At 39.8% G+C, this 24,770-nt stretch overlaps 1 protein-coding gene across 2 annotated transcripts in view; it reads right to left on the bottom strand.

Moving 5' to 3' along the window:
- Positions 1-479: 479 nt before the first annotated feature.
- The window catches only part of MEI4 (meiotic double-stranded break formation protein 4), a 162,569-nt gene continuing 138,278 nt past the window's right edge, over positions 480-24,770 (bottom strand). Inside the window, exons 5-6 of one of the 2 annotated variants that reach the window (XM_083828033.1) lie at positions 21,340-21,408; positions 480-1,092 (exon numbers count right to left, since the gene is read on the bottom strand). In XM_083828033.1, the coding sequence (XP_083684159.1) occupies positions 21,379-21,408 (30 nt within the window). In that variant the 3' untranslated portion in view covers positions 480-1,092; positions 21,340-21,378. Of the gene's footprint in view, positions 1,093-15,347; positions 16,615-21,339; positions 21,409-24,770 lie in introns of those variants that run through there. The other variant, XM_083828034.1, reaches the window with a different exon arrangement.

Genomic DNA, 24,770 nt, shown 5'->3' with positions numbered 1-24,770 from the left:
GAAAAATAATAAAAAAAAACAAAACACACCATACCAAGCAAACCTCGTCCAATGCCAGAGGTTAAAAGATCTTTGCCCAATTCAAAGCTCATCTCTCCCAGCTTTGTTCCTAGGGAGGAAAGGCAGCTCCTGAGGTATGGTTTATCTCACCCATCATAACCCCCATCTGAGGATGAGGTGAATTGCTTTCTGGAGTAGTATTGTGTTTGTGGCTACAGGAGAGTGAGGTGCTTATTTTGGGTCCAGAAAACCAACTTTTAAACACCCAGGCTGGTCAGGGTATAAATGTTGAAATATCAACATTTATAGTCACCACACAGTTTGTGAGGGTAAAAATAAAAGTGAATAGCATTTCTGCATTATATTGCTTTTGTAAACAACATCCAAAGTGATAGTAAATTGAAGTACTGTGCATTGCCTTGAGGGCTTGAGTGGCAATACAGAGACTTCATTTTGGAATTAGCCTCTGGCCAGTCTTCATCAGAGGCAGTTCCAGTGGCAGGATTTTTAGAGCTCTCAACCAGTTTACTACTGCTTGCATTACTTATATTCACGATCCAGGAACTATCAAAATTCAGACAATGATGACACACAAACAATCCATTAATGAAGTTTATTCCTTGTTTCAAATACATGATGTTAAGGATAAGAATTATTCATGACCAGCATGCATACAAATCAGTTCGGAAGAATTTGTTTCCCTCATGAATGACTGAATGACAAAGATGTACTTTGAAATATGTTTGAAATGTTTTATACTATTACTGCACATTTTCACCACCTTCAAAATAAAAGGTTAATTGCAGACAGGCCAGAAAATAATGAGATAACATCACCATTTACAAACATAGCATATAGCATGAACTTCTGACTGCCTTTCACTGACAGCTGTAATGCAGTAAATGAGTATGACAACTGAATTAGTAATACGCTATTTCACTCTGAATCCTGTACAAGGTCTTCTTCTTGCTGCTTATGATCACTTTCAGCTCCATGTAAGAGAATATGGTGGCTCCATCCAAAAGAAGCATTACAATATGTGCCATAAGCAGAATTCAGTATAGGTCCATTAAGTCCATAGGTTAAAAGAATCTGGAAAAATGTAGAGGGTTACTTTAAAACAGCAGCAACAAAAATTCACAGACTTTTAGTTTCCAGAAGTTTAATTTTGACATAAAGGAATAAAATGAAAATAAAGCAATAAAAGGAAGTAACAATACTTAAAAAGAACAAGCAGCTTGTGAATGCAATTCAATTCCTAATGGTTTAACAGACATGCAACTAATGGTTCACAAATCATAAGGACTGCTCAAGTGATCTTTACATGGTGAGGTAAAAGGTATAAACTGCTGTGAGAACTTTTCTCCCCAGCATTGCTGCCATGGTAGATCAGTCTTTCAAAACGCTTTTACCGGAGGGGTCTATGTGAGCAGGTGAAAGAGTTGTGGTGGATCTAAAACCACCAAGGGTTGCTAGACTAAATGTAGATGCTTGGCTACCTTGTCTCCATATTCTGAGTCCAACCTTAATGCAGGGACTGTTGACTAGAGAAAAACCTGTGTAACTAGATTCAGGGCAAGGAAAACAGGTGAGTAACTGCACGGGTCTATCTGGGCTGCTTTTATCCTGTAGGCTTGGCAGTGAGGCAGGCTGCTTTTCTTCATAGTCTGGGGAACACTTTGAGAACTGGGGCAGTCCGTGGCATCCCCCCATTAGATAATGTGGCACGTTGAGACATAGTGAATTTATCCTTGAGAATAGACAGTGTAGTTGCAGCTGCCGTGCTACGGGCTCACTCTGTGCTCTCACCTGAACAAAACAGAGCATCAGGCATGGGGAGCTGCAGATTCCCCATCTGTGTGTGTGTGGCAGGACCAGCTCAGGGTCTTACTCATTTTCCAGTGGGGTCTTGTACAGAACTTGCAGTAACAAGTCTAGTGGCAGGAAAAGAAGACTGAATCCTAAATTGCATATCATCAAACCCTATAGAATATATATCACCAAGAGGGTATTAGAGAGTTGTATTGCTGCATGATTATGAAAATATTCCTTATTCATGTGCCCCTATGCTATTCCTACAATCAAAATCCAGAGCCAGGTATGCAGCTGGTATACAGCATGTCCTGCTCTGGTGGCAAGGAGCAGACTGGAGATCCAGGCTCCCTTGGGTACCAGAGAAGGCTCCTTTGCTCCATATGCCATGCCCATCGTGGCACATTGGACTTGTCTGGAGTTCAGTCTTCTGTTTTCTTTGGGGATGAATATACATTTTGGACTCAGGGCAACAAATGTAAATGCTGTCACCATCTTAAAAGAGAAGACTTACACTGCAACACAGGGTACAGGAAAGACTGAAGAGAAGCTCAAGCACCAACACTTCTGATGTCAATGATAAGCATTTCTACAGCTCATGAGCATGCTCTTTTCTGCATGCGGCACTACATCTCTGTTTTATTAGATAGTGGTTTATAGACAGAGTTCTGCCACCATTTTGATTAGAGTTTCCCCAAACTGGGCCGTCTGTACTTATAATCCTCTATGGAAGACAGCAAAAATCAAGATCTTTGTCTTCACTGAGGAAGAAGGCACAAAACATTTTGTTAAAGTTAACTTATCATTTGTGTAATGTGAATGTTTGCATAATTCTAGCAATAGCATGAACAATCAAACTGTACCTAATTTAGAAGTCAGTTTCAGATGTTTCTGAATCAAACATTACAAAGAAAACTAGAAGTGGAAAAAGAAAAGTGTTCTCATTGGTCTCATGTGCATTCAAATGACAAAAATCCCCCAATCAGAAAATCTGTTATCAGAGGCAGGTTTTACTATCTGTACAAACATGACCTTGATTAAATGAATATAGAATTAAATGAATCGTGAGGTGTCAAAACACGAGGTGGCTATCTAGTAAGCTTTTAATGTTGCTAAAATTTTGGCAAAAAAGATTTTGAATTTGTTCAGAGAATGAGACAGTAAGGCAAATCCTAACAACAACAACAACAAACAACAAAAAGTAAAATACTTATCCATTATTCAAGCATTTAAGATCTCAGCTTTTGCACATGATCTGCAATAAAAACAATGCAGCTTTTTGATGAATATCTATTGGTAGTGCTATAGCACTGGCCTTCAAGAGTAAGCCCTATTGATAAATAACTTTCTTAACAATCATTGTGGCCTTAAGAAAAGAACAGAAATGCATAGCAATAATATAGCCCTTTTTATATAAAGGGATAAAAGCCCCCCAGAAGGTTTCAAGGACTATTCTCTGATTCTGCATATAGTAAGTGACGCAAAGAGGAAACAAGTTACACAAGCAAGTCAGTAACAGTTTTGAAAATACAACACATGAATAGTAGCCTGAATCCTGTAAGTTAATGGGAAGCTTTTACATTGATTTTTAATGGAGCCAGTATTTCACCTCTTTCTACCTCTGACCCAAAATCCAGCTCCAGGAGAAAGGATGCCCTCCTTGAGTCCTTCAAAACACAACATTCCACTGTTTGAAGAAGCAGCATTGAGCTAAATGCTTCACCAGAAAAACAAAAATGGAGCTCTAAGGTAGGTGTCTCAGCCAGCTAAATCAACCCCATGGCATGTTAATGAAAGGAACTATCTCAGGAATGACAAAATGTCTCATTGCTCAACATGGGCAGGAGGGATGTGATTGTTTCAGGATGAAGATGATCTTGGTTATCCTCCCTTTGCCTCCTGTTGGACACGTAGAAGCAGAAAAGTGCTCAGCAGAGAACTGTGCCTGTGCCCCGTGCATTGGGATTCTCGTCCCTGAGCCAGGGCTTGTTGCAGTGGGCTGGTAGCTGCCCTGCATGCCTTCTGTCATATTCTGCAGAATAACTACCTTTTATTAAATTATATATTGTTTGAGCTCTCCTGTCTGCCAGATGACTGAAATCAGACTTTCTGCTTTATATTCAGTGGCAGCTTGGGTATTTGTTGTTCTTCTCTTCTGGCTTACATTTGGGAACTTATTTGCAGTTTTCACTCCTGCTATACTGTCCTTTGTGTTTAATGAGTTATCAAAATCCTCCTCAAAGGTATTTAAATCTCTCAGTGTTTCTTCCTACTTAACCACTGAGATACACAACCTTGCAAGGATATGTTATTCTCTGCTAATTGATTGTGATTTCTTTGGACTTCAGCACTTATTCAATATTAAATTGCAGCACTATGTTTTGCTACAAATTAGGGAACCTAATTTATGTTGCAATATAGTATCTCATCTGTGCTTTTTTATGCTCAATTGCTAAGTAAAAGAAAAGAACAGTACTCTCAACCTTGGAAACTGAGTCATGAATTGCAAAACACAAAATGCAAAAAAAAAATCACTGTATGAAGAGGCTGAACAAGTCAGATTTGCTGCTACATGACAACTTTGTGCCTGCCCTACTTGTGGTCTCTAGAAATGCTTTTCATGTTAGAGGGCCATGTGTTCCTTCCTCTTTTAATAACTGTAAAACGAGTGTACCAAGATTAATTTGAACAATCACATTAGAGGACATATGTTAATCTGAAATATGACCTTTATCTACTGCTGTCTCTACCAGGCTGGCAAGAATGGAAGTGGAAAGACAAGAGCAACAAAGACCAAGTGTATGTAACCGAGCTTCGTCAAAGCATTGCAGCACTGCATGCAGCAATTCACAGAGACTCAACAGACTTTCTGTGAGATTTTCCCCTCAGCACTCACTGCCCCCAAGCCCCTTAGAGGGGCTGCACCAATGCTGCTTTGCAGCACAGCCCAACATGTGGCAACAAGAAGAGTTCAGGCCATAACAGCTCGTATGTAGGAGGGGTCAATAGGGTATGAAAAAGTTGTTTCGTTTTAATTCATAAGGGTCTGATATTAATTTTAAGATCAAATTCCCTTCAGAGCAGCTAGGCAGACTATTACCTCTTACGTCAGGGGCTCTGTCCAGGTAAGAAATGATTTATAAATTTTACACAGTACATTTTTTCATCTTCTTTGTTATTCTTCTATTTTCTGTCATCTATATTATTATTTTTTTTTATTATTCAACGAAGTGGCTTGGAATTATTTGCATTTACTACCTGTTCAAAGAATGAGTTCTCTGTGCAAAGGGAAAGTCCTTAATATTTCCTTTGAACAGTACTAGCTTTTTATCACACCAAATTGGATACAGAAATTTTCTCTGGTCAATTACTCACTCACCATTAGCCACCACCACAATCGTGCTCTTTCAGAAACACATGAAGCTAACACCTTTTGGGTAATAGAAAATGGATTTCCTTGTTCTGAAAAATGACCGTAATGATTTTGAAATCATAGTAGAAAGGATAGCCTGTAGACAGCACTTTCAACTCACCACTAGAAGGAGGTATTATGAAAATAATGACAACCAGAGATCGTTTCTGTAGGAACCAAGCAAACTTGTCACTTAAGCGCATATGTGCTAGGCTAGTAGATACACAGGAAAATAAATTACTTTTCCAGACTGTGCCTCCACTGAAAGTTCTTTTTTACTACCTCTTTCTAGTGAACCACCAGTATTTTTTTCTGTTACTGCATTCATTACAATACCCTGGAGGACACATAGTGTATCAGGGTGATTCAGGAGGTCCATCATCTCTGAGGAGATGCTCTCAGAGTCCATATTCTGCCTAAAGAGTTGCTGATGATTATTAGTGAGCACCAAAGGCTGTTCTTCTGTTAGGAAACATCGGTGATATCCTTTGCCACTGCTTCCTGCTTCTTGAGTTTTCCCCATAGACTGCAATAAAAAGTCATTTATCTTTCCATATAAGGGAGTAACAAGACATGGATCCATCCGCTGAACTAAGAACAGCAAAGGGGGTGCAAGGACATCTAATTTAGTGACAATGACTTGCTTTAACATTTTGATTGTGCATGCCTCTGTGATGTGAATTTAGCATCTGTAAATGAATGTATGACACTACCTCAGAACAGAGATAGAAAACATTTATTTTTTTTTTATGAAAGGAGTAACAACAGCCTTATAACGTGAATAAGTTCGAGAAATATGTGTTCCTTTACTTAGAAATGGCTATACTAGAATTCCTTTCTTAAGGTTTTAAGTATTTTTTAAACACTGTTTACACAAACAATTGCCAGTCACGTTTGTATAGCATAGTGTCATCCTTCAAGCATAGCAGAGTGTAGGAATGCTTAAAAGAATATGATAAAGATAATGATTCTGGAAGCTTAACATAATTTAAAAAAAAAGTTAGACGTCTGAACTGATGTGAATCACTTGAGTGAACTGTTGATAAGACGTTAGATGAGCTAGCTGTTGGATTTGCAAGCTAATAAACCTCATACAAATACAATATACAGAATCATAAACAAAATGTTTATGTCAAAACTTGAATGCAGATTCTAGGGATGCAAATGAAAAGTGATATAAATCACACAGTTGATGTATATAAGTGATTATGTTAAGTTATAATATTAGTAAAATTCTTATATATGTACATATTCTGAAATTGTTAAAAAAAATAAAAATAAATCTGAAGGTTCAGTGGAGAAAAGACTTTCATCCCTTAATGTCAACACCCCTATGCCATCAATCCCTCCCCAATTCCCCCCAGAATATTGTAATTTTTATAATTTAACTTTCCATTTTACCAGAGGTACAGCTGTGGAAAAATGTGGCTTTTTTTTTTTCTTTTTCTTTTCTTTGTAAATAAGGAAAGATGTTAAGGGAGAAAATGTAAAGGGAAATGAAAATAGATGGACTTATAAAGAGCTCAGAAAGAGGTTTTGAAAGGCATCTCTGCTCAGTAGATGATGATGAACAAAGGGATGTGGCAGGTCAGTCAGCTTGCTGGGTTGGCCAGCTTGCCAAGTGCTGGCAGGACACATTAGCCATTGCTGTTCTCTCATTCAGTAGAACTTACTCTCCAGAATAAATAATTAGATTCATTATTTTTTTAGATCCTTCTGTGTGCTGAATAGCATAAAGGACACATGCAACACAATAAGGGCCATGACAAACTGGTTTATAAAGCAGTGTCCATGCCGGCCAAGCTTGTAAACACGCCAGCTATCAGAAAAGGAAGAGCTACTGAGCAGGCAGACTAGCTGCAGACTGCACACAGAAAGGTAGGGCTCACACACAGTATCTGGGAAGCTGAACGAGGCCATAACCATGTCTTCTCTTCTGGAAACTGACTACAGCCAGAACGTGGAGACCAGCTCAAAGGAACGGTAGAGTCAGAAAACACCAGGACTGTAGTGAAGCCTCAAGGCTTCAACAAGTGTGAAACTCCACAGTTCACAGGCCCCCTTTGTGCCCTGACAAAATATACCAAAGATGGAGGAACTAATCAATTTGTTTTACTTACAGGGTAAGTGATGAATCTCTTCATAGCACAGCATGGTCTGACCTCCCAGTGAGCCTCCCAAGGGAGAAACCTGCTTTGAGATGTCTGACCTTATGCAGATAAAGGTGGATCCTTTGGCTCATCCACTTAATTGAGTGATACTGATTATTGTTTTGCCTAGGTCTGTGATATAACACGCTTAGACTTTAAACACAGAAGAAAGCCATTTTCTTGCCATTCAAGTTACGCATGATAGCATCAGGCTTGAAATCAATTAAGAGAGGTATGAGATGAATATGAAAACCAGCAAAACTAATTTATAAGAGCAAGTCTTAGAGACTTGAAGCTCCATTTTAGGACTATGGTGATGCAATTTACAAATATTTGTCATTCTTGTGACCTATCCGTTTTATTCCCAGAAGAGCTGGTAACCCAGCTGGTGAGTAACAATAATTAACACAAAGAGACTGGGCGCTACTGCTGGCATTGAGTAGAAAAGAACATAAATAGCAGAAAATGAAGGGAGTTCAGTTGTTACTAAACCATCATTTTGTTACACTTATGTCTAGCTTGATCATGTTCATTCTTCAGAGACAAAACTCAATTTAACCCTGAATTTTAGAGGAATGCACTGCACTGAGAGGAAGTGATAAATTCAGTACAGAATACTAGAACTGTGTGTGCTGGAAGAGACCTCTGCAAGTCATATGGTCCCTATCTCTGCTCAAAGTGGGGCTGACTTCAATTTTATCTAGGGTTGCTCAGAGCCTTGTCCAGATAAACTCCACAACCTCTCTGAGAAACCCGTTACAGTGCTTAGTGGTAATTCTATCTGTGATATTTTCTCCTTCTGACTGCAACCTGTACCCATAGCCTCTTTTCTTTTTGTTGTTGTTTTGTTTTTGTGCACCTCTGAGAAGAGTTTGACTCTTTTTCTCTTACTCTTCCCCTTTGACTTGTTAAAGACAGCAGCTACTTTTCACACCAGCTTACCCCCCTCTTCTCCAGACAAAGGAAACCTAGCTGTCTCAGCCTCTCCTCACACATCATGTGCTCCAGCCACTGAATGTCTATTAAGAGACGAGTCCTCTACTGGTCTTACTCCTGTGCCAGTCTCTCATTCTCACAGCCATTATCCGGGCAGGTTTCACCCACCTCAGTGGCCACTTGTCTAGTCTACATCTTCCTATTCTGTCTGAAAGGAAGATGTGGGACTGTCAAAAGTCAAGATAAAAGGCATCTGTCATGATGCTCTTGTTCACTGAACCCATAATCTCATCAAAGGAAGCACTCAGGGTGGTCACACATGATTTCCCATTGGTAAATATGAGCTGGCTGTTCCCAGTCACCTTCATGTGCTGGACACATCCTCCTGGAGGACTTGTTTCACAGCGTTCCCAGACACCAAGCTAGGGTGAACAGCTAAAGTTCTGTGGATCCTCCTTCTTGGCTTTCTCAAAGACAAACATAAATTGGTCTTTGATCTGTTGTTGGAGACCTCAGCAACCCTTTTACTATCAGTTCCAAAGATGACAGAGTGGCCTCAGAGTGATATTGGCCAGCTCCCCGAGCTTCCTCATATGAATCCTATCGTGTCATTTTGCCTTCTGCATGTCCAGTTTACTCTTAACTGTCCTCTAACTCAATACTCCCCTGCTCTAGTTGGTACTGCTCTTCCCCCTACACTGTCACAAATCATGGAGACCTGGGAGGCATGAAAGTAGACTTTGCCAGTAAAAACTGAGGCAAAGAATGCACTGAATACCTCAGTCTTTTCCACATCCTCTGTCACTGGGTTGCCCCATTCAGCAGCTAGCTAACATTTTCTTCTTGCTGCTGACATATCTCAATAAGCTGTTTTTGTTGCTCAACAGCAACCTTGTCTAGTTTCAACTGAGTCCATCTCCCCTCAGAGGACCATCTCATATGATATGCAAAAATGTAATTACATTACATCTGAATAAAATGCCCTAGGTATGGAGAGTGTATTTAAGATTTTCCTGTTCCTACTCTGGGCTTAAAGATCACCCCAAAAGAAATGTTAAAGTGTGAGTCTCCCCCTTTTATAATTTCCCCTCCCCCCCTTTATCCTTCCCTCTTATTTTATGCTTGACTGGTTCTTGCCTTCCCTCCCCTGTTTTTATATGCTGGTTACATGCCCCACATTCAATTTTTATGTCTTTATATTTAATCTGGGTTATAGCTTGACTTTGCTGATTCTTTTGCATGACTTTTGTGTCAACACAAGTCAGATCCTTATCTCAGTTCTTAGCATGTCAATGTTGATTACTGCAACACTGAAGAAATGTGATTACTGCTGATCTTGCCAAATGCAGCCTTGCTTTGTTCAAGTATTTTCAGAATGCCCATATTACTGCTGAGATCATTTCTCAGCATTGTTCTGATTATGTTATGCTCTTCATTGCATTCCACATTGCTTACTTGTTTTCCAGAACAATAAATATTACCTGGTTCCTTTTTTCCTTTTAAGCTTTTCTCTTTTGTACCACTAACTACTAATATTTCACAATGACAGCTACTACCATCACCATCAGTCAGCTTATGCTGCAACACTCCTCTACTTTTAATTTTTAATGATAATAATCTTTACATTACATCCTATCATTTTCAGGTAATTTTTCCTTGTCTTTGTTGCTCTGTATCTACCTATTTTTTATATACTTAGACTGTAATTTATTTACACTGAGAGTTGTCTACCAAAATTGTGCACAAAGTGGTGTCCTAATATAACATTGGCACACTTGGACTTCAGAGAAACATATATGTTTTTATTGTCAGAATAGACAGCGTTAGGAGGAACAGACTGGAGAGTCACCTGTTATCCATCCCTGGGTACTGCAGCTTTGGGTGTGTCTACATTTGATCAAATATTTAAGTAGAGATGCAATTCTGTTTGCTTCAAGTTAGCTCAATGAAAAATTGTCAAAAAACAGATAAACAAAAGCTGCAGATTCTCTATGCTACCGCATTAGGTACATAGGCTTGCAACAGGTTTACCTGCTACATGTAGCCAAGGAGTAGTCCTTGAATTATTTACAGCATAGAAACTGTAGACCTGATAATAAAGACCAAATGCTGTGAATACAGTGGAGGTGATGAGGGAGTGTTGCACCTTTCACAAGCTGTAATTTGTAGGCACCTAGATGATGACAAGAAGATATAAAGCAGCCAGTTTAGAAACAGTAAATTTGGTTTAAGAGCTACTTGACAGAATAATAGGCTTTGTGGATAAAGAAAAAGTAAAAGATGTCATATTCTGACTTTAGCAAAATTTGACAGCTGTATATGATATTCCTGAAAGCAAATTAGGGAAAAATTGTCAGATTCAGATTCTGATGAGTGAAAGTAAACCTGGAGTATTTGAAAACCACTAGAAGTAGTAATTAATGGCTCTTTGTCAAAATAGGAGATGCACCAATGAGCTTTGTAGAGGTCTCTCTCTCATGAGATGAGTATTACTCAATGTATCTGCTAAGAACGTGTACAGCAGAATGAAGTCTGCAGATGACACTGAAGTAGGAGCAATGAAAGAACACAGAACAGGGTTAGAGTTTAAGATGATTGTGTGAACTTAAGAATAGTATACTGGGTGTTCAGTAAAGCCATGTGTACAGGCTGGATGGGAGTGGGTGACAGTTCTGGACAAAAAGATTTCAGTTGGAGAAGAGGATTTGATCTTGAGTTGAACATCAAGGAATCTAGTCATGCATTTGGGAAAATAGACAAGAACTTGAGTACAATATGTATATACACATATATATATACAGGTATGTATACACATATACATGCTTTTTTGGATATGTATATAAAGCTTCAGTTAAAGCTTTTTCAGGAGTAGGAGGAGTTTCCACTCCAGTGGAAAGTCCACTCCACATAGGAGTTAGGCAGGGAAGGGTGTTGAACTTCAGTCTCTATCCTCAGCAACAGCTCTTGGTAAACAGACTACTGTAGGCACTCCAAGGCATCTTCTGTTTTCCATTGAGTATCCCATTGTGGTGTTTCAAGGCAGCTAGGGAACACCAATGAGAGGAAATGTCTGGAAGGGTCACTAGTTTCCATACTCTTTTAAGGCTGTATATGAGCTGTATGTCAGCACACAGTCAACACCAGCGAGGCAGAGGTTCTTCTGTGTGTGTCCAGAGATAGACTTGGGGCACATTAGATTTCAGGCACATTCAGAGCCCAAAAGAACAGCTTATTGGTAGTACAGAGGACTCATATTTCACACAGAATTGTATCTGTGAAAATACTTTGATGTCTCTAGCTTTTGGTTGATTTTTACATCTCCAGTTGTACCAAGGTATATTTTATTCTTCTTTAAGTAATCACCCTGCAAGGATATTTCAATATCACTAATTTACTGCTGATTCTGAAAAATACCATAAATAACAGATGACATGAAAAAAGAATATTTTATATTCTGCACCATTTTATTAGTTGATATTAGTTGACCTTTAGGCACAGCCTCATTCAAGCTTCTTTAAATAACTGCACTTTAAATATTATTGAACGAAAAGGAAAAAAAACTCTTAAGTTAAAAGAAAGCTATAAAGGTTGAGAAGTATTCAACAGTCAGAAAATGCAAAAATTAAGGCTGCCTTTGGGAATGTAGCCAACAAATACAAGATCACATTTGCTTTATAGGGGACCCCTTCCCATTTCAGCAAAAGACATTCTGTTTGCTTCATATACAGCATTTCAGTATTTTAAAATTTCTTCTCTGTCTAGTTGGTGTTCCCCACATATTCCATGCCGTATTCAAACCATTTTCTGAAGGCAGAGATATTAATTTCCTCTTATTTATTTATTTATTTATTTATTTAATTTTCCCTCCCTGTGGTGCTTGTTTCAGTGTCTAAAGGTTTTACAAATTGCAGTCAGTTTTGTCAGGCATGAGCACAACCTAGTAGAAGGACTAGAAACAAGACACAAAGGCTTTTAAAAATAATATGTCCTAGCTATGGATATTATTACAATGAGTTGGGCTTATTTTAATACTCATTTGTCAGAGATCTCATTAATTAAAACCTCCTTTGTTGAAGGCTACCTGGTTCCAGTGGGTTTCAGCTGTTCCAAGATATTCCTAGCACTTCAGCAAATGCAACCAAAAGTTTTAACCAAAGACTTAAGATGAGGAACACACAGCCAGAGAAATGTTAAAAGATGTATGCTATTTACTCCTGATATTCACGGAAACTGTGTTTACAGGCATAGACAATAAATACTCCAGAATAGAAAGAACTGATATAACTATGGCACAATATCCCAATTCTCTCTGTCTATTCACTGTTATCTGCTCTGCAAGACATGGGTGGTGGTCATATATCTCAGGTATTTCCTTCCCTTGTTTCATACTGATGAAGACCTTATTCATGCAGTGAAACACAGGCATCCTGCAAACTAGCATCCTACTCATTTAATTTTTTTGCAGTTCTTTCACTGTTACCTACCATAGGCTTGCAGACATACCTTTGTCAGAACCTTTGTTCGGACAAAATCCAACAATCTGAAATTGTATAAACCTGTTACGTTTATATAAATTGTGATTACATTTTGTGTCAACTTTCTATCACATCTAAATCTTACCCAAACAAGGAAATAGCACCTGCAATAACATTTCTGAATCTAGAAATTTCTTAGCCCAAGTCGCAAGCACTGTCAGTCAAAACTACAGAATGCATTAAACCATCCTTTGTTTTGAAATTTCAATCTCTGTGCGATTGATATCCTTATATCTTCAGTGAGGGTAAATAACCAATAAATAACTGTTCATTTCTTGGGAATTGGGAAAACCCTGAGTGTTCTACGTGTACTGGCATAAAAAACTCTAAACTGTACATGTGGAAAGTTTGGCTGCTACCTGTGTTTTCTGTTCATGAACAAGGCAACTCATATTCCATATGGCGGCCCATATTTTCTACTAAGGACCATTTTCCTTCTGTGGATGGACATTGGAACTTAAGCTAGTGCTATCAGTAAGAGAAGCACATGAGTTTTGTGCCATCTCCTTCTTGAAAGATGCTGTCCCATCCAGTGTCTTAAATGATTATTTTGTATTTAGATGCATTTCTCTTAGAACCTTGTGCTGTACAGTTGTGTAGTAAATCTTGTGCAAGATATTTGTAGACCTGCCTCAGGCAAAATTTCTGGAGTACAGATGACGGACTGGACTCCTGAATAGAGCAATGTCATTGTCAGTCCTCCAGAATTAGCACTTTATTTCATTTAATGAGCTCCTGGTTTATTTACACTCCCCTCAGAGTGCTGTTTTGGGTTGTTTACAGACATCACCATTAATGTTCAGTCCACTCTTGGAAAACAATTCTCACAGTCTCATGGACTAGAAAAGAATGGAGATTTTGCAAGCAATGTTCCTGCCAGGATGGGTAGTCATACAGTGGCAATTCACAGTTGTTACTATTTGGTCTCGAAGGACTTGCAAAGCAGATAAAACCTATGCAGAGAGATAGAGTCTATGGATCAACCAGAAATCTCTAGAGATGGCCTATGTAAGTGGATATCTCTATTATTATGTCCTTAAACTATTATTCTGAACTGAAAATATTGCCAAAAGGCAATAAGAACACATAGCTTTAAAATCAAAGAACACATCAGGAAATTATTATAATTATAGTGCATAGTGATATTACTCAACCAAAGGCTAAGAAAAGATTTTCCACTACGTTCCAATATACTAAAAAAAGAATTCTTCGTGGTGCTATCAGAAAAGAACTTCATTGAATGTTTTTATCATTCCCGGGTATAAAGACTTAATTTTTTTATTAAAAAAGGATTTTTTCATCTAAAATTCTTTCTTTTACATTGGCAGAAAATGTATATATGAAGCTGTTACCATTATTACAGTCTTTAAAGCACTTTTATTGAAAACTGTTTGTAATAAAGAGATGTCAAGTCTTTCATAAGGGTTACCTTAATATAGAAAACTAGTGTTAGCGGAATAAAAACTTCAATATTTAAACAGATTGTGCAGTGTTTGAACAACAGTTAACAATCTGGTTATTAAACTTTTATTCAAAAGAAAGAAAAATACGCTGTGCACTTTTTTTTGCTATTCAATTTCTCTTTGACTGACTTGCGGTATTTGGCCCAGGTACTGAAAAATAGGCTCAAATTATGTAAAGTTTACAAATGACAGGTGTTAATATAGGGTGGAGAAGTATCAATGTCAATTGAATACCTGGACAATGATTATGTTACAAAATTATAGAATAAAAAGTGTAATTGAATTGAAATATGTTTCAGTTATCCAAGGAAAAAGAGCAGTAATTATATGATACCCAATAACCTTTCACAGCTTTATCATACCACCAGGTTTCCTCTTTCTTCCTCATGCATTGTACAAACAGAAATACAAAAAAAAATACAAAAAAGTTTAAATTTTGTCTTGAGATGTCATTCTACAACATTTTTCAATTTCTTTCGAGTTTAGAATACTTACTTTGGGGACTATGTTGCTGTGACTATGCAATTACCTGCCCTAAATCAGACTAAAGTTGCCCTTGGCAATAATCTACATTTAAATTATGCGTGGTTCAGCTTTTGTGATAAAATCAAGTTCATCAACAAAAATAATTATTGCTTACATGAACAGTAAACAATAAACCAAAAGGAACAACTGTCAAGAGATTTTTCTTATTTTTTGAAGATGTGAAGTCTCAAATTTGTGGTTGTGAATTTTCTGCCAGTTTACAAACTGGCAATATATACCCAGTTCTCTTTGCCACCTGTACTTCCCAAAGTCTTCCTGGGTATAAACCTCAAGCTTTCACCTTTTATATATTTAATTTCCCTCTCTTTATAAACAAGTGTACAGATAACCCACATGTTCCAATCTCCATCTCTTTCCTATTCCTTGTGAATAAACTTTGTAGAATAGACAGATTTCGACCTTCTGTATTAATAGATTTATGCTAAGGTTTGTAACACATTGTTCCATACTAAGGAAAAACAGTGTGAAGGATGTATATTTTGTCATCTACTGTAGTGGGTTTTACATGGCAAGTTTTTGGTAGTGGGGGCTGAAGGGGTGGCTTCTGTGAGAAGAATCCAGAAGCTGCCCTGTATTAGATAAGGGCCAGTTTCAGCTGGCTCCAAAGGGACCCGCCGCTGTCTAGAGCCAAGCCAGTAAGAGATGCTGATGGTACCTCTGTGAGAGCAGATGTAAGAAAGGGAAAAAAAACCTGCTACACAACAGCAGCTGGGAGAGAGGAGTGAGAACCAGCCCTGCAGACCCCAGGTCAGTGCAGCAGGAGGGCAGGAGGTGCTCCGGGCTCGCAGCAGCAGTTCCCCTGCGGCCTGTGGAGAGGCCCCTGGTGGAGCAGGCTGTCCCCCTGCAGCCCATGGGTCCCACACGGAGCAGATCTCCACGCTGCAGCCCGTGGAGGAGCCCCCGGTGGAGCAGGTGGATGTGGCCTGGAGGAGGCTGCGGCCCATGGAGAGCCCCCGCAGGAGCAGGCCCCGGGCCGGAGCTGCAGCCCGTGGAGAGGAGCCCACGCAGGAGCAGGGGGTCTGGGGGGAGCTGCCGCCCGTGGGGGACCCGTGCTGGAGCAGTTTGCTCCTGGGGGATGGATGGACCCCGTGGGACGGAGCCGTGTGGGAGCAGTTGTTGAAGAGCTGCTGCCTGTGGGCAGCCCCCGCAGGCTCAGTTCGGGCAGGACGGCATCCCGTGGGAGGGACCCCGCGTGGAGCAGGGGCAGAGAGTGACTGTCAAGTAGCAGCGGAGACAAACCGTCAGGGACTGACCGCAGTCCCCATTCCCAGTTCCTCTGTGCTGCTTTGGGGGCGGAGGTGGAAGAGGGTGGATGGAGGGAAGTGGTTTTAGTTTGTTTTAGTTTTTCACTGCTCTAGTCTGCTAGTGATAGGCAATAAATTATATTAATCTCGCTATGCTGAGTCTGGTTTTGCCTGTGATGATAATTGTTGAGTAATCTCCCTGTCCTTAGCTCAACCCTTGAGCCCTTTTCGTTGTATTTGCTTCCCCTTTTCCTTTGAGGAGTTTGAGTGAGAGAGTGGTTGTGGTGGAGCTTAGCTGCCCACCTCAGTGAAACCACCACACATACACAACCTTATTCAGTAAAACAGAAGCTGCTGGCGCCTCGTCCTAGTCCTTACCTTCAGGTACCACTGCTCTCTCCTTACCATGACAAATGCATTTCCAAGCATGTTGCATGAATAGAAGGAGACAGAGGCAGTGACTGCAGACCTGGCCTGGGGGGACAACTCACAGGTCTCACGCTCCAGCTGCTGGACCTGCAGCAAGACATTTTGTTTCTCTGTTGTCAGACCTGGGATGCAGCTCTGAGATTTGTATCCAGTATTCTACACACAGGCCCTTTCTACTCCACACATCTATTTTCATTGTATTACTCACGTCATGCAAATATTCACAGATTCACAGATTCACAGATTTCTCTAGGTTGGAAGAGACCTCAAGATCATCGAGTCCAACCTCCGACCTAACACTAAGTACTCCACTAAACCATATCCCTAAGCTCTACATCTAAACGTCTTTTAAAGACCTCCAGGGATGGTGACTCCACCACCTCCCTGGGCAGCCCGTTCCAATGCTTAATAACCCTTTCGGTAAAGAAGTACTTCCTAACATCCAACCTAAAACTCCCCTGTCGCAACTTTCGCCCATTCCCCCTCGTCCTGTCACTAGGCACGCGGGAGAACAGACCAACCCCCACCTCTCTACAGCCTCCTTTCAGGTAACTGTAGAGAGCGATGAGGTCGCCCCTGAGCCTCCTCTTCTCCAGGCTGAACAAGCCCAGCTCCCTCAGCCGCTCCTCGTAAGACTTGTTCTCCAGACCCCTCACAAGCTTGGTCGCCCTTCTCTGGACTCGCTCGAGCACGTCCATGTCCTTCCTGTAGCGAGGGGCCCAAAACTGAACACAGTACTCGAGGTGCGGCCTCACCAGAGCCGAGTACAGGGGCACAATCACCTCCCTAGCCCTGCTGGCCACACTGCTTCTTATACAGGCCAGGATGCCGTTGGCCTTCTTGGCCACCTGAGCACACTGCTGGCTCATATTCAGCCGACTATCCACCAATACTCCCAGGTCCTTCTCTGCCAGGCAGCTTTCCAGCCACTCATCTCCCAGCCTGTAGCTCTGCTTGGGGTTGTTGCAGCCCAGGTGCAGGACCCGGCACTTGGCCTTGTTGAACTTCATGCAGTTGAAGGGCTTGCTCTGCATTGTCAGACTGATGCACTGCGAGACAGATGTTGGGGAACACAAATGGGCTAAAGTCTGGAAAACTAATTTAAAAGTGTGATAAATTCTAGCATGGGACTTACAATGCTGAGTCTGTCTTTGAAAAAAAAAAAAAAAAGTATAGAAGGAAAAAAAGGTGTCAGATGCACTTTTTTTTTTCTTCCCCCCCTACCCCCCCCCCGGGAGTAAAGGATCTGGCCTAGAGTCTTCAGAAGAAAAAAGAAGGAAATCCATCTAATCAAAGGTGTTCATATTGTTCATATTGAATACCTGAGGGACCTGTACGTCCAAACAAATTATTTCCATTTATTTTCATCTAAAAAACATGGGTTTGTTAATTGCCGCCCTTTGTTCAAAATGAATTATGTATTTGCTGTCATAAGATTTTGTGAACTCTTGCAGTTTTCTGAGGTGATGTAGATGTTCAAGAGGTTCTTGATTTTAAGGGAATTTAAGACATCTCTGCTGTTCTCCAAGAGTACCTAGAGGTGCAGTACAGCTTTGCAAAAACATATTTAACAAAAAATAAAGTGGATGCTTAAATCCCATGAAATGGAATAATATTATTCCTTATGAAATTTTAGAAAATAATTATCTGAGACTGTCTGGCATACAATAAAAATGCTTTTCAACACACTTTCACTTATATTGGCACTGCTGAGATGTTTACATACACAGTAGTTTGTCTTTACAGGAGGCCTCTATTATCCAGTACCTATTGGCTCATATATATTATTTTGCTTCCTGAAACACTGACAAAGATAACCACCTGGGAGGCTGAAAATAAATTTCAAATGCAAGATGATTTGTTTAAAGAGGCAGACTTTTTAAACTTTTCCCTGTAGCTGTGTAACTGCAATTTTGAATGCAATTATTTTTCCCTGAGATCACACTTGCAGATATGAGCTACAAGGAGCCTCTTTTAAAAGTCTTGTTTTGAATATGGATGAGTGAAGAACCATTTATACAACATGTATCTGAGGGTTATTTAATTTTTTTCAGAATTAACCCATAACTCCTGGGAAATGACACTGCATTCTAAACTAATGTCAAACATCTCACACTGCTACTGAGGGAACATTCAGCCATGGCCATAGAAGCTGTATGGTATTACGTTTTAGAAGCTATTTTCTGTTATAGCACAGTAGCATTACAGGAAGAAATACTGGTAGAATAGCTATAAATATGTAAATGCATATAGAAATTACACCAGATAAAACATCCAAATATTTTTTTACTAACTAGATTTTTATATGGATAAACTATTGAGTCTACTTGATTTGTTTAACTCATGGACCCTTAAAAGTTTGAATTGATTTTTCTTTATGTATCAACATTATATTTACATAAAAATCCTTAATGAGCAAGGCTGCAGCTTTTGCTCTTTAAGTTCTGTTTAGATAGCTAAGCATCTGTACCAGTTATGCACTGCAGTGCATTTTTTTTCTGGCTGAGAAAACTTAGAGAAAACTACATTAATCTATGTTTCAAAAATTGAAAAACAACAAAACCAAACAGCTCTAAATACCCTGAAAAGATGCATCCATCTGCCTGGGATAAGAATAATCACGGAAAATATCAAGCCCAAGCTATTTTGCAGTATCACCATAGCATGTACCAGAGCAAACATGTAAATGAAGTGGTTCACTGAACCCAGACATTTTCTGCTTCCTCCCACTATATGCATTCATTGCAGCTTAACATTTTTCCTGAAGTATTCTTCATTTCAAATCATTAAGAACTTGATTTTTTCAAAGACAGACACTGAATGATACATTTTGAGTTATTAGAAATTGCATGGCTGGGTAAGATTGGATCTGAACTTTCATTTCACTTCATAATAATCCAGGATGGTAGCAGTGAGGACACAGGTCACTGAATATCTCTGTCAAGTATTTTAGAGAATTGCAACAGAAAGGTTAACATTGGCATGGACAGAGACAGGTCTGGATGTGGGGGCAGCAGGAACAGAAGGGCTGTAGGAGCAGAGTGTAGTGACGGCACCCTGATTAGCAGGTCATGGAGATCCCAACACAGCTACGTGCACCTGACTAAAAGACTCAAACCAGTAAGGGTTCCCATCAGGGTGGGAAGGTAAAGAACTGGCTTGGCCACTCAGAGAAGGTGAGAAAAGACGGTGAGGAAATCCTAATGACTCATAGAGGTGGATGGGATGGAAAGGCAAAAATCCCAGGCAGTTCCTCAAGGGCACAAAGGGCATTTACAAGCCCAGCGACAATCCCCATCCCAAGCAGAGCCCAGGAAGCACAGTGAAGACTCAGAGCTGGTGTCTTGTGATAAGCACCTGTCCAAGTGCTTATGTTAGATTTCTGTTAAGATAAAAAGATATTTTCCTCCCGTAAGGGCTCAGGTGGAGCTTGTAGCAACAGTTTAATTTTATTTCCTACATCCCAGGCCAGGTGATCCTCCAGGTCCCCAGCGCAGTAAGATGAGGTTCATCATAAAAACAACAGCAACACTTGTCACTGAAGCTGCTCAAGTTTACCAAGGGAAGAAATGGGTAAAGATAGCAGTGGTTAGCTGAGGGTTTCTCTGTCTGAGAACAACACAGAGATGTTTAAATGTTGAGCTTTCCTAGGAGGAAAATCCCAGTTATGTTGATACAGATTTGGCTGGGAGAACAGCAGACTGAGAGTGCTCTTTTCTGCAACTTTGCAGGAGTTAAAGTCCCTGCTGCCCTGACCAAGAGGGAAGAACTGCCCACAGGAGAGCAAACTGGCTGTTAATGGGCTTGGTTGTGCTGTGTGAAGGGCCCATTTCTTTTCAATCAAAACATTTCATTCCTTCAGGGGGTTGGCACTTAACACGATGGGGAGTTCAGTTATTCTACAGCTAATAAATGCATACTACAGCTCGCTGTTGTATGGAAGAAATATACTTTGCTTGTTTTACATTTCAAGGCACACAGTTTGCTTAGATTCACCAACCTTATTTCCTCAAGCCTGTTCTATATTCATTACATACTTACAAGTCCCCTGCTTCTTTGCATTACAGGGATGTTTGCCATAAAATATATTTCCTTGGATCCCAGTATCTTCAAAACACCTCAGGTATTTTCACAAAATCCATTTTATTTTCTTCCTAGTGAAGTTTATTAAAATATCTGTTGCTACAGGCAGCACTACGTGGAAAGAAGCCATAAGTCATACTTAACTACCTTTCTCCAGTCATGCTACCGAGAGCTAAATAAATTTAAACCCTCTTTTTGACTCCATTGACTCCCAGACATGGTAAGTTGTCTATCTTACTAACTGGGGTCATTTGTTTAATAGCCATCAGTGGTCTGACTGGTGATTAAGGATCACTGTTAGCCTCTCTCATCCCATAATTATTAGTGCCTGTCAGGAAACTGGGCTTCCGAAATGCACACACTTCTTGTCTTTTAAATTCTCCAGTGCTTTATCTTAATCTCTCCCATTTTGTTCGTTCTGTTTTTCCATTATTTACCACTGTAGTAAAGCAAGACCTAAGGCCCTTGATATCTGCCATTAAGACTTCCACCCAGGGTTAATTAATCCATAACACTGGGCATCTCCCCTGAGCTATGCTTCTTGCTCTTCCACAGAGAAACCCATGTGAACCAAACACTGTGTATGCACCTCTCAGGGGTATAGGCAGTTGGCTTTCTGTTCTCAACGCCCACAATTACCTTGTGAAGTTTTTGTCACATCTTCCCCCCACCACCAGCACCCCCCACACACACCACATGGCTCTCCCTCTCCTTCTCAATACTGGATACCTCTGTGTCATCTTCACACCGTACATTTCATCCCCTTTGTCATGCTTCAGAGTGCAGTTTGTTCGGTTTCTAAGAACGAAGAACGAGACATAATTGATTAGCATCAAAGAAATAAAATATTATATTAAATGTGCTAATGTGCTAATCTCATAAAGGAAGAGAAGAACACAGCAAAAAGCAATAGCCAAACTCAAAAAAGAAAAATATAAGAAAATCAATCGAAATTCTATGTACATGTTTAAACATACAGGGTAGCTTACAGAACACGTGGGTTCTCTATCTCTAGATGCCTCCATGTCATGACTGGATGCCTTCTAAAAGACTACTTTAAATCAGACTAAAAGTATGGCTCAGTATGAGACAAAGTGTGTGAAATGGTCTGATTTTCTGCAATAGAAGAAGCTAACCCAGGCTAATGACTGCTTCTTTCTTTAAATTCTCGAACCTACATAAGTTATCTACAGTCCTAGCTTTTTTATTTTTTTTTCTTTTTTTCTTTTTTTCCCCTCAGAGTCTTGGGTATTGTGTATTGTATATACAGTATTGGGTATCCATCCTGCACACTGCTTGGTCAAGAAGAGGCATTTTATTTAAAAGAAACTGGTAGTGACAACTACAAAGAAACAGAATTGCCAGTTTCTTACCTGGTTATTGATTGTGAAGAACTGGCAAGAGGAAACTGCATAATGGGAAAGCAGAATTATTTTGAGGACAGCAATAAAATAAGCAAGAAAAGAAGGACATAGTTTAAGCACTTCAGAGTGTGTTTTTGTGCTTTGTTTTTGTTTTCTGTTTGCATTAACTACATTTATTTATTTATTTATTTAATGTGAGATAGCAGCAGATAGGACACTAATTGAAGACTTATTTAGGGTATCTTTTAATTTTTGTTACCATGTACAGACAACTGAAGTAAGTTAAATATGATTTGTACAAGAGAGAGTCTCGAGGATAATAAACCCATACTCCATTCCCAGTACCTATATGACTAGGTTGCATTACAAGATACAGGAAAAAGAGATCCATAACACAAAGAAATAAAAAACATGACCCGAAAAGATAAAAAAAAAATAACCTCAAAATCTGATACTGTTCCCTATTTACCATCAAAGTTTAATTACCTTCCAAAACAACAGTTTTGACCTGATGACTGTTAACCTTCATGAACAATCTGAAACGTGTGTCGTTGTTTTCCTGCACTTGTGTAAAATGCCAGTGAATCAGGAAGCTATGTCAAGGCAGATCATTGCATTTGTATTAGGTAGTTTATTTCACTCACTTTAGTCCAAATAACTTTGTTGTGGTTTAGCCCTAACAGGCAGCTCAGCACCACACAGCCACTTGCTCGCTTTCCCCAGGTGGGATAGATGAGAGAAAGATAAAAGTGCAAGAACTCATGCGCTGAGATACAGGCAGTTTACTAGGCCAAGCAAAAGCTGCATACACAAGCAAGGCAAAACAAGGAAATCATTTGCCATTTCCCATCAGCAAGCAGATGTTCACCCACTTCCAGGAAAGCAGGACTCATCATGGGTAATGGTTCCTTGGGAAGACAAATGCCATCACACCCAATGGTCCCCCTTCCCCTCCTTTACCCCAGTTTTATTGCTGAGCACGACACCTCCTGGTGCGGGCCATCCCTTTGGCCAGCCTGGGCCAGCTGCCCTGGCTGTGTCCCCTCCCAGCTCCTGGTGCACCCCCAGCTCCTCGCTGGCAGGGCAGCATGAGGTAAGTGCTGCTCTGCAACAGCTAAAAACATTGGTGTGTTATTACCACTATTTTCATCACACATCCAAAACACAGCATCATATGAGCCTCTATGGGGAAAATTAACTCTATCCCAGCCAAACCCATGACATTTATGAACATACAATATTCAAACATGTAGTATAAACTTATAGTCTGTTGCATTTCTAATATGTAGGAAAAACTAAAATAGAGTGTAACAGTTTTAAATACTTATAAAAATTCATAGGATTGTAGTGTTCCTGAATATTATAATTTACATAACCATAAGTTAGTAAAAAGATAAAAAGTAAAAGGGTTCTATCTCTGTACTTTTATTATTAAAGGTTGCTTGAAAACAGGTTATATTAAGCAAAGGATTTATCAGAAAGACACCTGGAAGTTCTCAAAGAGGGGGATGTGCAGGCTACACATGATCTGTAAATGCAGGCTCTTTGGCTCTCTGCAGGGACTCTACTCGGCAGCTCAGGCTCACAGCTAGCAGACAAGGAAAAGCATCCTCCCTTCAGACAGCACGGGTTGCCCAGGGAGGTGGTGGAGACACTGTCCTTGGACAGTATACTGTTAGTACTGGACTGGATGCACTGTTATCTGACTACGTGCAGAAGAAGAAAGTCTTAAGAGACTATTTTCTTGTCCTTGAGATGATTATCAACTGTTTATTCAACTGTTAAATTCTCTAATACAGTTAAATGTGGTTTGAGTAGGGAAGATGTTGCATTACACAGGACTGCATCTCTGGATCAGGATGAGGAAAGGCGAGTCACTTGGAAATCCATTTTTTCCTCTAGCAGACTTTGTTGTGGCTCAATTAGAACTGGGAATCTCACAATTTATAATGCTACTTTGGGGCTAAGAAGAAAAATAATCAGAGGTAAGGTCTTGTTTATCACTACTCCATTAGCAAGCTGCAACATCAGTTACACAGCTCCTGCCTGGGCCCTGGGCAACACAGAAGTAATTAATCATTTATTTCAAAGCTAGGGCATCAATGATGCAGGCTAGGGCCAGGGATCTGCACAGGGTAGGGATGAAACACTTAAAATCCTTCCAAGGAAGCTCTAGATCCTGGAGTTTTCATCTTATCTAGAAAGTCTTTGGGTATTTCCTAAGCCTTTGCAAACTTAAAATATAAAGCAGAGGAAAATAAAAGCAAGCCTATGTTGTATTTTGTCCCAGCAGTTCCATAAAAAGGCAGCTAAAAAAAATGAAAAAAATATTGCTGCTGCCAGAGTCTAACATATTTAGAGATTCTAATTGTGAGGAAAAAGCCACAGTCCACAACCATTACATGAGTAGTGTTTTAAATAAAAGGAAAAGTTCACTGGGCCTAGCAGTTAAAGGAGGACATAGATAACAAAATGTCTTCCTTCATATCTTTTACCACCACATCATTGATCTCTTTCAAAGTACAGAAGAATATGAATCTTTAAAAATATCATTGCAATGGCTTTTTGCTCAGTAGTAATTCAGCATGAAGTCTATGAAGAGAAGCCAATGTAAGACCTGAAGCAGTCATGCACTTTACCACTTTCATTAGTCTTCACAAATAGACCTTTTAAATTTCAGCAATGGGAAATATCACTCAAATATCTAGTTTATGGCTCAACAAGTAAGTATGATATAGACAAATATGATGTAGTACTCAAAAAGTCTACATCTTAAAGTGGAATCAATATAGTCCT

Source organism: Anser anser (genome assembly GCF_964211835.1).
Source record: "Anser anser genome assembly, chromosome: 3".
NCBI classification, from domain to species: Eukaryota; Metazoa; Chordata; class Aves; order Anseriformes; family Anatidae; genus Anser; species Anser anser.
This window is presented reverse-complemented; position numbering and strand designations above follow the sequence as displayed.